The sequence below is a fragment of the Theropithecus gelada genome, chromosome 17, assembly GCF_003255815.1.
Source record: "Theropithecus gelada isolate Dixy chromosome 17, Tgel_1.0, whole genome shotgun sequence".
Classification (NCBI taxonomy): domain Eukaryota; kingdom Metazoa; phylum Chordata; class Mammalia; order Primates; family Cercopithecidae; genus Theropithecus; species Theropithecus gelada.
In genome coordinates, this window is record NC_037685.1 from 40,246,908 (window position 1) to 40,261,313 (window position 14,406).

A 14,406-nucleotide genomic window follows, 5' to 3' on the forward strand; every position below is an offset into this window, starting at 1 on the left:
GTATCTATTTCAGCCTAGATATTCTACCTAAACTTTAAACTTTATATCTCTCCATAGACATTGTCTCATAGATATTTCCCAGGCCTCTCAGGGAAAATATGACTAATCTTCTTCCCCCGAAAAAAACCCCAAATAAATAAAACTCTCATTTATTCTTTCTCTTGTATTTCTTCTGTATCAGTGCACTTAAAGAAATCTAGAAATCTGGGTGACATCCCTGTGTCCTGGTTTTTCTCCCTTCCTATATCCAATTTGTCACTAAATCCTCTTCTCTGTCCTCCACCACTTCCAATATTCTCTCATTCCGATTTCCTTTTGTTCAAGCCGCCATCACCACTTGCCTCAAGAACTGATTCTTCCATCTCCAGTCTAGGTGCCCTCCATTTCATTTCATACTGACACCAAAATGTAGGTACAATTATGACACCCTGTGCATAAATGCCATCAGAATAATATCAAGATGCTTAGTGCTGCTCAAGCATTTCCTGTGCTGGTCTCTGCTTATTTTTCCAGCCCACAGTTTTCTCTCTTGCTCTACACATTAGCCACAGCAAACTCTTAGTGTTCACAAAGCCACTCTGTTTTTTTCCCAACTAAGAAAGAGTCTGCAGTTCCCCTGGTCTTCAGTACCCTTCTTCATGCCATCTTCCTCCAATCCTCTTCACCTGGATTAGCACTACTCAACCTCCAGATTTCGGTCTGCACCTGCTTGTGAGAAAATGTCCCTGATTTCAGTCTGCTTTAGATGTTTTCTGTGTGCTTCCAAAACATTATCCTTATAATGATCACCACTGAACCCAAACTGCCTGTTTACTTGTCTCTTTCTGCCACTGGTTCATGAGTTATTTTTGAGGGTAGAAACAGTGTCCTGACTATCACATGTCCCTAGCCCTGACACAATATCTATAGGATAGTAGATGAGTATCCAGACCCCAGTTTCACAGAATGAATAGATTTAGTTTCTGGGTCACTAATATCTCAACTGTAAAAGAGATATCTCAGATGATCTCAGCCTATCTTAGCCTATGCCATTATGCATTTAAAAAAATATTTTTATTTATTTATTTTTAGATTTTACTTTAAATACCGGGATACATGTGCAGAATGTGCAGGTTTGTTACATAGGCTTACATGTGCCATGGTGGTTTGCTGCACCTATCAAACCATCATCTATGTATCTGAATCACACAACCTTTCTTCCCTCCCTTTCTATCCTGATTCTTGGCTCACTAAGCTATAGTCTGATTATAATTTGGCTTCTTCTTTGAATACCCACAGGGAGAAAATATGCTGATCTAAAAAATGGATAAGCATCTCATCTAATCCACACCTAGCTAGATATGCTTTTCATTATAAATGAAAGAGGTGGTTCTCTGCAGGCAGTGTGGCCTCTTTCAGCAAGGACATTGGTTTAGTGTTAGACAGCCTTTGTGGCCCTGACTCAGGCACATATGAAGTGCGTGGACTTGGGCAAGAAATTCACTCCCCTGAATGTTAGTTGTCACGTCTTTAATATTTAGGATTAAATGTGATAATTTAACATAAAGTAGCCTACACAAGGCAGTTCTCAATAGATAGCATTTGCTCCTGTAGCAGCTATGTCACTCTTTTAAAGTTACATAAGTTTGAGTTCATTCATGAGAGGCTGACAAAATGCAGAGAAGATTGAAGATTCAACTAACACCAGGAGATGCAACCAGTGCTCAGCTGAATGGCATCTTCCAGCAGCATCCCTGTCACCTTGCTACCACCCTCAATCTGGAATGAACTCAATATAGGCGACAAAATGGAGACACAAATGAGAGCTTCAGGGTGTGTTAGGCAAGATTCTCCAGAGAAACGGGGCCAATAAAATATACATCATGATTGATTGTAAGGTATTGGTAATGATGTAATGATGTAATGATGTAATGATGGAGGCTGATAAGTCCCACCATCTGCCATCTTCAAGCTGGAGACCTCTGGAAGCCAGGGCAACAGTTTGAAGGCCTAAGAACCAGGCTTCCTGAGGTCAGGAGAAGGTTGTTTACATGGTGCAGGCAATGAGACAGACAGCAAATTCAGTCTTCCTCCACCTTTTTGTTTTATCTGGGCCCTCAAAGCTTTGGAAGTGGCTCGACGAAATTGGGGAAGAGGGTCTGCTTTACTCAGTCTACCAGTTCAAATGCAAATCTTTCCAGAACCACCCGACAGAGGTACCCAGAAACAATGTTTTACCAGCTATTTGGGCATCTGTTAGCCCAGTCAAGGTGACACATAAAATCAACGATCACGCAGCTTAAGGCTAAACAAAAACATTCCCCTGGAGATCATACTTTAACAAAAGAGAATATAAGATATTTATGGTTTTTGTTTTAAAAAAATCACAGTCAATAAGAGAGGAAAGCTTCTTAATAAATAGTATCTACCCACCACTATGCAGCAGACTCTAGCAAAGACCAAGCATCATCAAATTGGAACCAGGATTTAATTGAGACTGGATACAGAGCTGGGGAAACCGTTTTCAGTTTCACAGCTCTGAATTTAATCTAAACAGACTGTCTATACTTCCCTTTTCAATGCTTCTTCCCCTCAGGCTTTTCCATGGGTTTTTCTTCCCTCAAAGTTTAATGAATTTTATACTGCTTAAAAGAAAACCCTTTATATCTGTCTTGCACTGAATTTGCAAAAATCATTAAAGCTGCAAGAATTATCTTCATATTCAAACCTTGCAAAACTCTGTCTACATTCTCCAGTGTTATTCCTGCATCACTTGAGCTTCATGGTCATCAGCTCTTACTGTTCAGAGAAGTTTTAGGTCAAGGGTTGTGTTGTAGCCTCTATAGCAACTGATTTATTAGGAATCTCCTCAGCTTACCACAATCACACATCCACAGACAATCTCTCATTTTTAGTCAATTTTTAAATGTCATGCAGAAACAATGTTTTATATATATATGTATAAATATTAAATATAAAAATATAATTTTTATGTTATGCATATATAGCACACGTTATATAATTTATGTCATGTATGACTTATATATAATTTTATATTTAATATATACATATATGTATAGTTATTACATATATGTAATACAAAATTATAACATTTTTTGTATTTAATGTATGATATATACATATATGTTACATATATTACATATATGTAATAATATATATATACACACACACACATATATATATATATTTTTTTTTCCCAGGTCTCTGTATTGGCTTTTGGGGATGCTGAAAAGAGAAATATGGTTTCTATGTAATTCAATATGGGGGTCATGTAAATGATGGCAGCTATGAAAAGATTACGCTGCCCTATTGCTATTAGGAAACAGTTGTGTCCTATATATAACACACAGGGAAGGCAATAGAGGAATTTCATATGGTTACATGATTGATGTGAGTTTTTGGAACACAATTGCGAGAAGTGACAAAGGAAAAGCCATAGAGGTGACCATCATGGCACACACTGGTGATATCTTGGAGAGGGAGTGATGGGAATAAACACATAAGAGCCTCTCAAAATTTGTGTCCAAAAAGCCCTTTTATTTTCTCCCCTGGATTCTAAAATCTAAACATTTTTCCTGCCAAGATGCCTTGATTAAGCAATAAGAAATTCATTGTAGCTTTAAACAAATTTGCTTAAAGGAAAGTATATATGAAAACACTGCAGAACTACAGTATTAAGGAAACCGTGCTGCCACTTAGAATTTTCAGATTTCCAGCTAAAAGTATTAAACTTGACATTTTATTTAGCAGGTGCGGGCTTATATTAGGTAAATGCACAATTCTCTTCCAGCTTTCTGAAGTATTAAAAATGACACCATAGCTTTTCCTGAGGACCCCTAGAGCTCAGCAGTCCTTGGCTAGAAACTACCTCTGATGCACACAGAGGTTGCACAGAAAAATAATGGGAAAAGACATACAGTGCCGTGCTTCTCCTTCAGGAGAACACAGGCCCACCAACAATCCATCATGCAGCCCATGACTGCCCTCAGGGAGCTTCTGAGGGGAAGGCCATGGTGGGCTTTGACTTTTGGCCACTGATGTACTCACATTCTTAACTCTGGATTTGGCCACATTCCTGCACCTTTATCCCTGTGTTATATTCATACTCTATTTCATATCTGGTGTTTTTCCATTATAATTTCTTCACTAGTACCTTTTCACTTTCTACCACCATCTCACACCTTTAGCTTAAGGGCAGCCTCTCCTCTCCCCAACATGAGGGCTGCTTCCTCTTCCTCTGTTGAGCCCTACTGAGTGCTGCATGTTAACAACCTCATTTATTATTATTATTATTGTTATTATTTGAGATGGAGTCTCACTCTGCCACCCAGGCTGGAGTGCAGTGGTACGATCTCGACTCACTGCAAGCTCTGCCTCCCAGGTTCACGCCATTCTCTTGCCTCAGCCTCCCAAGTAGCTGGGACTACAGGTGCCACCACCATGCCCGGCTAATTTTTTTGTTTTTTGAATTTTTAGTAGAGACGGGGTTTCACCGTGTTAGCAAGGATGGTCTCGATCTCCTGACCTGGTGATCTGCCCACCTCGGCCTCCCAAAGTGCTGGGATTACAGGCGTGAGCCACTGCACCTGGGCAATACCCCCATTTTAGAGGTAACTGCCACTGGCTTTTATTATTATTGAAAAAAATCTATGAACCAACTTTTATATATTAACACAGTTAAAAACATATCGATACTAAAAGACATTAAAGTCACTAAAATGTTGCTATGCTAAGCCTGTTATGTAGGTGTCTGAGGAGGATCATCATTCCAAGAAGATCATTGAGAAATGGCACCTTGAGTGGTGTTTGCCATCATGCAGCAAGGCTGTAACTCCCATGGCTCTGATTCGATCCTCTGGGTTCTGAGAGGAAACAAAGAACTAATCTGGATAGTTTTAATGACTGGGTTGCTGCATTTACTGCTATTCCTCAGAAACTGTCCTTCATTCTAACAGTTACTTGGTGAATATGATGATGCCTTTGTTATCTACAACATCATTATTTATAAACAAATAATTCATAGTCCTATGAATCTCAACAGTATGCATGACTCATGTTTGGCCTTTATATAGTTTTAGTTTGAATCAATACAGTTTAGAGGTTAAGAGTGTGGGCTTTTGGTCCAAACTGCCTAGGTTCAAATTCTAGCTCTGACATTTGTTGGCTGTGCAACATTGAGCAAGTTACTTAACCTCTCTGTGTCTTAGTTTCCTCATCTGTAAGATGGACATAATAATAATACCTGCATTGAATGGGTTGTTTTGAAAAATAGGTGAAAACATAAAACACTTGATATTGAGCAAGGATTCAACCGATGTCACCATAGCTATGAGAATCTACAGATTGGCAGAAATGGTAAAAGAAGCAAAAAGTTTGAACGGAGCAAAGATGGAATTTGGAATGCATAGGGCTTTCTGAAACGTGAAACATTAAGAAAATCAAACACTTTTTTTGAACATTTTCTCCACTCTACTCTCTATCTGGGAATAGTAAAAATAGAGTATGTAAGTTTAAATCTTAAGGACTGGATTTGTACATGGACAACTGAAACAAATATTTAGGGTAACAATTTTACTGTTTTTTAAAAGAATCTGTAAAAGACAGTCTAAAGTTTGAGGTATCCACATTACTATGCGTATATATGAAAGTGCACTCACGTGAATGTGTGTGTTCTTAAAATATGCAAATGAGCCCTACCTTAAAGGCCAAGATCACTGAAAATAAGAAAAATCAGGGGCATAAAAAATGACACAGCTGTTAAAAACTAGTGAAAACACAAAACATAATCATACAACAATGAAGGAAAGTTAACCAGGAACACTTTAACTTAGTTTAATAATATTTGCTCTAATGAATTTCAGGTTCAATGAGTTTCAAGTATGAAATTAATAGAAGAATTTAATAGCTACATAGTTTCAGTCCAACCATGAATAAAGAACAGTGTAAAAAGTACTAACAAAAATGGAATTGCTGTGTTATGATTGGAGTTTTCAATGCCCAAATACCCAGAGTATATGGTCCAAATTGTAGGCTAGTGCAATTGGATAACCCAATCTGATATACAGAATTTCCAGAAACACAAAGCTTCACTAATATCTAGCAAGTGATTAAAAGCCACTTTTATAAATAATGACATTTATTCAAAGTGAAGAGCCATATAGTTTATTAAAACTTTATAGTTCAGGAAGAATTATTGTTGCTTTTTTTACTTCGGGTCAGATATGAAATGCCTGTTGTGACCATTAGATATATAGATGACAACCAATGTAAGTAGGCTACGCATATACGTGTATATAAAAATAAGTTAAAATGTTGAAAAAATTAACACTGCAAAATATCCGTAGGTTTGAATTCATAATCCTGAAAAAATTGCTACATACACGTTTATTTTGTTGCTTTCCAGCAGAAAAATTATTTTACAAATGCGGGCCGGAGTTATATGGTTATTTAAAAGCATATGGAACCTGGCAGTAGCACTAGCTAGAAATAAATTGGATATTTTAAATTTTATCTATAGAATACATATTGTAACATACTCTCTGAGGATAGTACATATCTGTGCATAACAAACACGGCATGAAGGAAAGGCTACAGCTAAATACCAGATTTGTAAAGCATGGACTAAAGTGGTTCTACAGCAGCAGATTTTATTGGTCATGTCTAATTACAATTTTGAACTCACCTATTAGGTATTTTTTCTGCAACTAGAAGCCACACAAAGTATTTTCATTGATGGCACAAAGGGATGTCCCAACTCTTATTTGAAGAACCTATCACTGCTGCCACAGAGTGAAAAGACATGGAAGAAATCATCTCCAGCAGAGCCGGGAAGATGCCCATTTGCCTGGGTAGCTGTAGGATGGTAAAGAACTCAAAACCTTTCTTGGTATGCTCTGAGTGGGAATCTTCATAACAATGTTTTATTTTTTTCCCTTATTGATAGCCTCTGTTAAAAGCATAGGCTTTAAAGATAAGAGTGATACAATGAAATGCCTAACCTGATGAGATAGATTAAAAAAACTTAAATAGGTTATACTTTTTGCTTTGTTAAAAATAGAGAGCTTTGGAAAATTCTGAACATGGAGGGCCTGCTTATAATTCCGAATAGAAAGTTTAAGAGCCATGGTTCTGTCAACGTTATAACAGCTGTGGTTCTGTCAACATTCTAACAGTTGGGTAGAGTTTGGTAGTTAACATCTCAACTATTCTCTCAGTGTTGGGGAGGGTGATACAAGAACATTCCACCCATTGTCCCACTCTCTTGCGAGCTCTTCTTCTCAAAGGGTCTGTACTCTTTGATAGAGCCAAATATTCAAGCCAAATATCCTCCATGCCACAGAAACTATGGGAATGGTTGACTATACCTGTAATCCTCCTGCCATTAAGAACATAGCATTCGCCTATTTCTAGTTTCATTTTTTGGGGTATACTTTTCACCATGATGACATCCTGTCTGTTTTCATACATAACTGGGCCCACATTTCATCATTTATTCTACTCTGTTTCTTATACTCACTATGGGCACCCAGACTAAATTCTCCTTTAGTGTCTAGAGACCAGACAGGTTGATTGTAATGTTTTTATGATGATGATAAAGGGTATTACATATAATTATGCAAAATGGCAATATGGCCTTGAGGTATCTCATTTCCAAACAACCTGCATTTAATAGCAGAAGAACAGTCTCCAAATCCAATTGACCATACTCTGCCCATCTTACTGTTATTCAAAAATAATAAAACAATTCCTAGGATATTTACAGAGTAACAGAACGTTTCCCTTGTTAGTATTAGATAGAAGTTAAACGTAACACCATTTTACCACCTTGGATAGCCTTAACTTATTAAATTTTATTTTTACTTTGAAGCTCAAACTTTTAATATTGCCTATAAGCAAATGGTTTTCCCCGTTTTTTTTTGCTTTTTTTTTTTTTTTAAACTCCCATATGTTACTTACTTGTTTAAGCTTCTTTAGGTCTTCATCAAGTTCTAAGTTGTCCAAAATAACAGCAACAAACAAACTCAGGAGGATCTATAAAATGGTGAAATAACAATGCACATGCCATAAGTATCAAAATGTTACACATATAATATAGCTACCTAAAATATATTGAACATAGAATTCATTAAATGAAAGATAAACATGCAGTTATGAACCATTGCATAGACATTTCAAGGTATTTATCACTAAATACATGAAATGCATATGTTCACTGAAATAATATAAAATACTAATTTGCTTTATGAAGCCAACTTACTTAAAAAGGAAATTAAGATTTTTTGGAACTCAACAATCCCACTTCTGAGATTATTTTCTAAAAAAGTGATCTGAACTATTGATGAAAAGCTTAATATACACAGGTGCTTATTAGAGGGTCGTTTGTAATAAGGAAATATTAGAAATAACATCCAACCGTGCATGAATAGTCAATACAGTTATAGAGATTTATGTGATAAGATACATGCAGCCATTATAAATTCCCATTGTGGTAGCTACTCTGCAAGATAGCCTCTAGCGTTGTTCTAGACTCCTGGTTCATGCCTTTGTGTAGTCACCTTCCACACTGAATATGGCTGGCCTGTGTCATCAGCAGGCTGCAGAAATGATTGTGTGTGACTTATGAGGCTAGGCAATAAAAGACACTGTGTCTTTACCCTTGGTCTCTCCTAGATCACCTGCTCTGATGGAAGTAGGTGCTATGTTGTGAGGATGCTCAAGCAGCCCTTTGGAGAGGTCCACGTGGTGAGGAACTGAGGCCTCCTGCCAACAGCCACTGGAGTGACCCATTTTGGAAACAGGCACTCCAGTCCTAGTGAAACTTCAAGGTGACTGCAGCTGTAGGCAACATCTCAACTGCAACCTCTTAACACTTTGCACTAGAAACACCCAGCTAAGCCTGTCTCAGATTCCCAAATTTAAGAAACTCATTGAGATAATAAACATCTATTTACTGGTAGGCTTCTAATGTGTGGGTAATTTATTACATAGCAATAGATAACTAATACACTAGCGAATTTTTTTTAACATAGTCGTTTCCATTTATTTTTATTTTTTAAATTATACTTTAAGTTCTAGGGTACATGTGCACAACATGCAGGTTTGTTACATATGTATACATGTGCCATATTGGTGTACTGCACCCATTAACTCGTCATTTACATTATGTGTATCTCCTAATGCTATCCCTCCCCCCTCCTCCACCCCACAACAGGCCCCGGTGTGTGATGTTCCCCTTCCTGTGTCCAAGTGTTCTCGTTGTTCAATCCCCACCTATGAGTGAGAACATGCATTGTTTGGTTTTCTGTTCTTGAGATAGTTTGCTCAGAATGATGGTTTCCGGCCACATCCATGTCCCTACAAAGCACATGAACTCATCCTTTTCTACGGCTGCATAGTATTCCATGATGTATATGTGCCACATTTTCTTAATCCAGTCTGTCACTGATGGACATTTGGGTTGGTTCCAAGTCTTTGCTATTTTGAGTAGTGCCACAATAAACACACGTGTGCATGTGTCTTTATAGTAGCATGATTTATAATCCTTTGGGTATATACCCAGTAATGGGATGGTGGGGTCAAATGGTATTTCTAGTTCTAGATCCTTGAGGAATCACCACACTGTCTTCCACAATGGTTAAACTAGTTTACGGTCCCACCAACAGTGTAAAAGTGTTCCTGTTTCTCCACATCCTCTCCAGCACCTGTTGTTTCCTGACTTTTTAATGATCTCCATTCTAACTGGTGTGAGATGGTATCTCATTATGGTTTTGATTTGTATTTTTCTGATGGCTAGTGATGATGAGCATTTTTTCATGTGTCTGTTGGCTGCATAAATGTCTTCTTTTGAGACGTGTCTGTTCATATCCTTTGCCCACTTTTTGATGGGGTTGTTTTTTTCTTGTAAATGTGTTTGAGTTATTTGCAGGTTCTGGATATTAGCCCTTTGTCAGATGAGTAGATTGCAAAAATTTTCTCCCATTCTGTAGGTTGCCTGTTCACTCTGCTGGTAGTTTCTTTTGCTGTCCAGAAGCTCTTTAGTTTAATTAGATCCCATTTGTCAATTTTGGCTTTTGTTGCCATTGTTTTTGGTGTTTCAGACATGAAGTCCTTGCCCATGCCTATGTCCTGAATGGTATTGCCTAGGTTTTCTTCTAGGGTTTTTATGGTTTTAGGTCTAACATTTAAGTCTCTAATCCATCTTGAATTAATTTTTGTATAAGGTGTAACGAAGGGATCCAGTTTCAGCTTTCTACATATAGCTAGCCAGTTTTCCCAGCACCATTTATTAAATAGGGAATCCTTTCCCCATTTCTTGTTTTTGTCAGGTTTGTCAAAGATCAGATGGCTGTAGATGTGTGGTATTATGTCTGAGGGCTCTGTTCTGTTTCATTGGTCTATATATCTGTTTTGGTACCAGTACCATGCTGTTTTGGTTTCTGTAGCCTTGTAGTGTAGTTTGAAGTCAGGTAGCGTGATGCCTCCAGTTTTGTTCTTTTGGTTTGGGATTGTCTTGGCAATGCATGCTCTTTTTTGGTTCCGTATGAACTTTAAAGTAGTTTTTTCCTATTCTGTGAAGAAAGTCATTGGTAGCTTAATGGGAGTGGCATTGAATCTATAAATTACCTTTTTTCATGATATTGATTCATTCTTCCTATCCATGAGCATGGAATGTTCTTCCATTTGTTTCACGATATTAATTCATTCTTCCTATATTTTTTCATGATATTGATTCATTCTTCCTATCCATGAGCATGGAATGTTCTTCCATTTGTTTGTGTCCTCTTTTATTTCATTGAGCAGTGGTTTTTAGTTCTCCTTGAAGAGTCCTTCACATCCCTTGTCAGTTGGATTCCTAGGTATTTTCTTCTATTAGAAGGAATTTTTATGGTGTTGAAAACACTTATATTATAATAGTAAATAAGAGTATATAAATGGTAGAAGCATAACTATGCATATAATGGAGTAATAGAGAAAATGCTTGAAGGAGGTACTTTAGAAATATTAATGGTACTTGCTTTTGTGTATTGGAGTAATACATTTTTTCCTTTTTCTAAAAATTTTATGATTTTCTGATTTTTAAAAAATGTATGCTTCTTTTAGAACAGGTAAATAAAACAACAAAATAGTATAATTTTAAAAAATATTTTACTTTCTAGTCCCTCTTCAACTTTGAATTTTCTAAAGTCCCACATTCACTTGATCATCTTTTTCATTTCTAACTTATATTTTTCATTTCAGTTATCTTCTTAATGAATTATTCTCATTTGTTAATATTAGGTGGTTAAGCATGAAGGTCAGAAAGTTGAGATAATTCAGCCAGTGCTAGAGAAGTTATGCAGAAGTTAATGGCTAGCTCTTTTTCAATTTTAATGAGTATATCAACATGATTAAATTGTGATGGGACATGCCTGGCTTGGGACAAATGCCAGCACCCTTCTTTTCAACAGCCATGCCCTTTGGAGTCTTATCAGAGCTTGAAGAAGATACAGAATGATCTAGACTGGAGGGTTTTTATTAACATCACCATGACTAGTACACCACTGGTAACTGGGCATCAGGGTTATTCTGAACTAGAGATGATTCCAAACTGGACATTTTAAAGTTCACTCCATGTTCAGCCCATTTCCCAAAACCTTGATGACAGAAAGTAATATCAGAGGCAGAGTCTACCTTCCCTTGCCTTGATTTCTCACGCCGAATTCTGAGATGTTCACCTGCTGGTTTCCTTCTGCAGAAGGGGATATCTTATACCCTTTCTTTCACCCCTGCGCACTGGGGCAGGCATTGCTCCGTCCTAATTTAATCGGGTTTCCTATCTCTCTAGTGAAAGTGCAAACACGAATCTATAAAAAGGGAGGTCGGAAGGGATCCTGTTCGCCTCCCTTTTCTTAGAGCATTTCCTTTACAAGACTTGGAATTGCAAATTCTTTCCCTTTCCGTTTGAGATGTATATAAATACTTTTAAAAGCCAAATAAGCTTCTCACCAGTTCTACAACCTAAAAGAATGTTTTCCTTGAGGGCTGTCTCCTTGAAGTAACGTAAACATCAAGGAAGACAGAGCCTCCATCTCCCCTTCTCCATGGAGGGTGGGAGTTTAGACATCTGGCTCCAAGTTGTAAACTTACCTACTTGTCACAGAAATATGAGAAGTTTTAATTTTCCTTTGGATAAAGGCAATCAGCTCCCACAGATGGCCACCCCAGTTACCAGGTGAATTTAGGATAAACTATATTTAACAAGTGGTGCTGTCAAGTCTTCTTACTTGAGGACTCGTTATTTCTATTTTGAGAACACGTATGGAAAGTGGTGATATAAAAGAGGGAGGTATTTTCTGCCTCTGTCATCTCTTTAACAGACTGCCAGTGATGTGCATTGCAGCTTGTGTTAGTGCTTATTCAATAATAAAACTGGGCTTTCTCTCCTCTACCTTTAAGGAGAGGTTTCATGGGTTGGCAGATTTCATTTTTAATTATATCCCCTAAACCGGACAGATGGCAGGCTACTTAAGGACGGCAAGGCTATGTTATTCGATTAAATTCGACAAACAGTTGATTGGACTCCATGGATGTGTGAGGCACTGCCTGGTCAGGAACATAAATACGATATTGCACTCACTGCAATGATGTTTATCACTGAATTAAGCAAACATAGAAGAGAGCACTGTGCTTGGAGTCACAGAGCTCAGGTAGCAAACAGGCTCTGCCAGCTATAAGCCACGTGGCAACTGCTGGCCCACAGTGAGTTCTGGTGCCCTCGTTTGTAAAATATTTAATAATAGCTCAACAAATTGCAGGTTTTTCTTTTCATTTAATTCTCCTCGAGCAACCCTGACGTGTAGTATAGCTATACAATGTCTGAAAATATACAGACACAAAATTAGTTATGCAAAGCTAAAATAAATGTCTTGGTTTTTCTACAAACGAGTTGAATTTGGTGCACAATCCCTCCATTTCTGTTGGTGGCTGGAAACATCATCTTGCTACATCAATTCAATTCAGTCCTTTCAAGCTCAGTTACATTTGAATGAATGCTTCTTTTCTTGTTAGGGGTAGTTTAAGATCAAGGGTACCCACAACAAACTGGGTAATGTGTCCTCCATCCCCCATCAGAGGAACTGATGAGGCTGTATTGGGAGTTTGGGGTTTTCTCTCTGCTGACTTGGCCACCATCTCAGCTCCCAAAGCTAAGAGCTCTGATTCCCACTGATGTCCTCTGTATGTGCTTCCTAGAGTACTGGAACACAGTGCACGGAGTTGGTGGCTTCAAACAACCGACATTTATTTGATCAGAATTCTGGAGGCCAGAGTCCAAAATTGAGTTGTCGGCAAGACCACACTCTCTCCAAAGACCATGGGGGAGAATGGTTCCTTGTCTCTTCCAGCTACTGGTGGCCTCCACTGTCCCTTGGCTTGTGGCTTTGTAACACCAGTCACTTGGCCTTTATCTGCACAAGGCTTTCTCTCTGTGTCTTGTGCTCTTCTGTCTCTTACAAGGACACTTGTCATTGGACTTAGGGCCGACCCAGATAATCCAGGATGATCTCATCACAAGATCCTTAATTTAATTACATCTGCAAAGACCCTTTTTCCAACGAGGTCATGTTCATAGGTTCTGTGGATTAAGCCATGGTCATATCTTATGGGGAGGCCCATTTAATTCACTATACTCTCTGACTGGTCTTTTTTGTTGAGACAGGGTCTCACTTTGTCACGTAGGCTGGAGTGCAGTGGTGCGATCTCAACTCACTGCAGCCTCCACCTCCTGGGTTCAAGCGATCTTCCCATCTCAGCCTCCCAAGTAGCTGGGACTACAGGCACCTACCACCACGCCTGGCTACATTTTTTTTTTTTTTTTTTGTATTTTTTGTAGAGACAAGGTTTCACCATGTTGACCAGGCTGGTCGTGAACTCCTGAGCTCATGAGATCCTTGGATCTTGGCCTTCCAAAGTGCTAGGATTACAGGTGTGAGTCACCGTGCCTGGCCACCACATGGTCTTTGGCTCGGGCTGCTGTTCCCACACAGATGTATTAGCTCTCAACTCTCAGGGAAACTTAGAAAGCACTGCCATTCCACTTGGAACTAATGGAGACTTGTTCTTGTGGGATCTTCCGGGCCTCTCCACCTAGAACTCTCAGGTAGCTGCCCAACTCTGCCCCGGCTGCTCCAGGACCACGTGGGGCCCCAGCAAGGTTCTTTCCCCATCAAGTTCCAAGAAGAATTAGGGTCAAGTCTTGGATGTCAAAACACACCTGGGTGGGTACCAACAGTGCCGATGCCCCAAGTGAGGTGTGTGGGCATCTCCCACGGAAACATGCTTTGTCTATCTCTCCAGGGCTTTCTCTCTCTTATGCTCCATCCCAGAAATCAGTCCTATTTCTTCTCAGAAAGCAGAAATGTGAAAGAA

The 14,406-nt window shown here is 38.6% G+C and overlaps 1 protein-coding gene across 2 annotated transcripts in view; it reads right to left on the minus strand.

The window, feature by feature from the left end:
* The window catches only part of NALCN (sodium leak channel, non-selective), a 339,729-nt gene that overhangs the window by 106,016 nt on the left and 219,307 nt on the right, over positions 1–14,406 (minus strand). For both annotated transcript variants that reach the window (XM_025364831.1, XM_025364830.1), the window contains exon 15: positions 7,957–8,031. In XM_025364831.1, the coding sequence (XP_025220616.1) occupies positions 7,957–8,031 (75 nt within the window). The remainder of the gene's footprint in view (positions 1–7,956; positions 8,032–14,406) is intronic.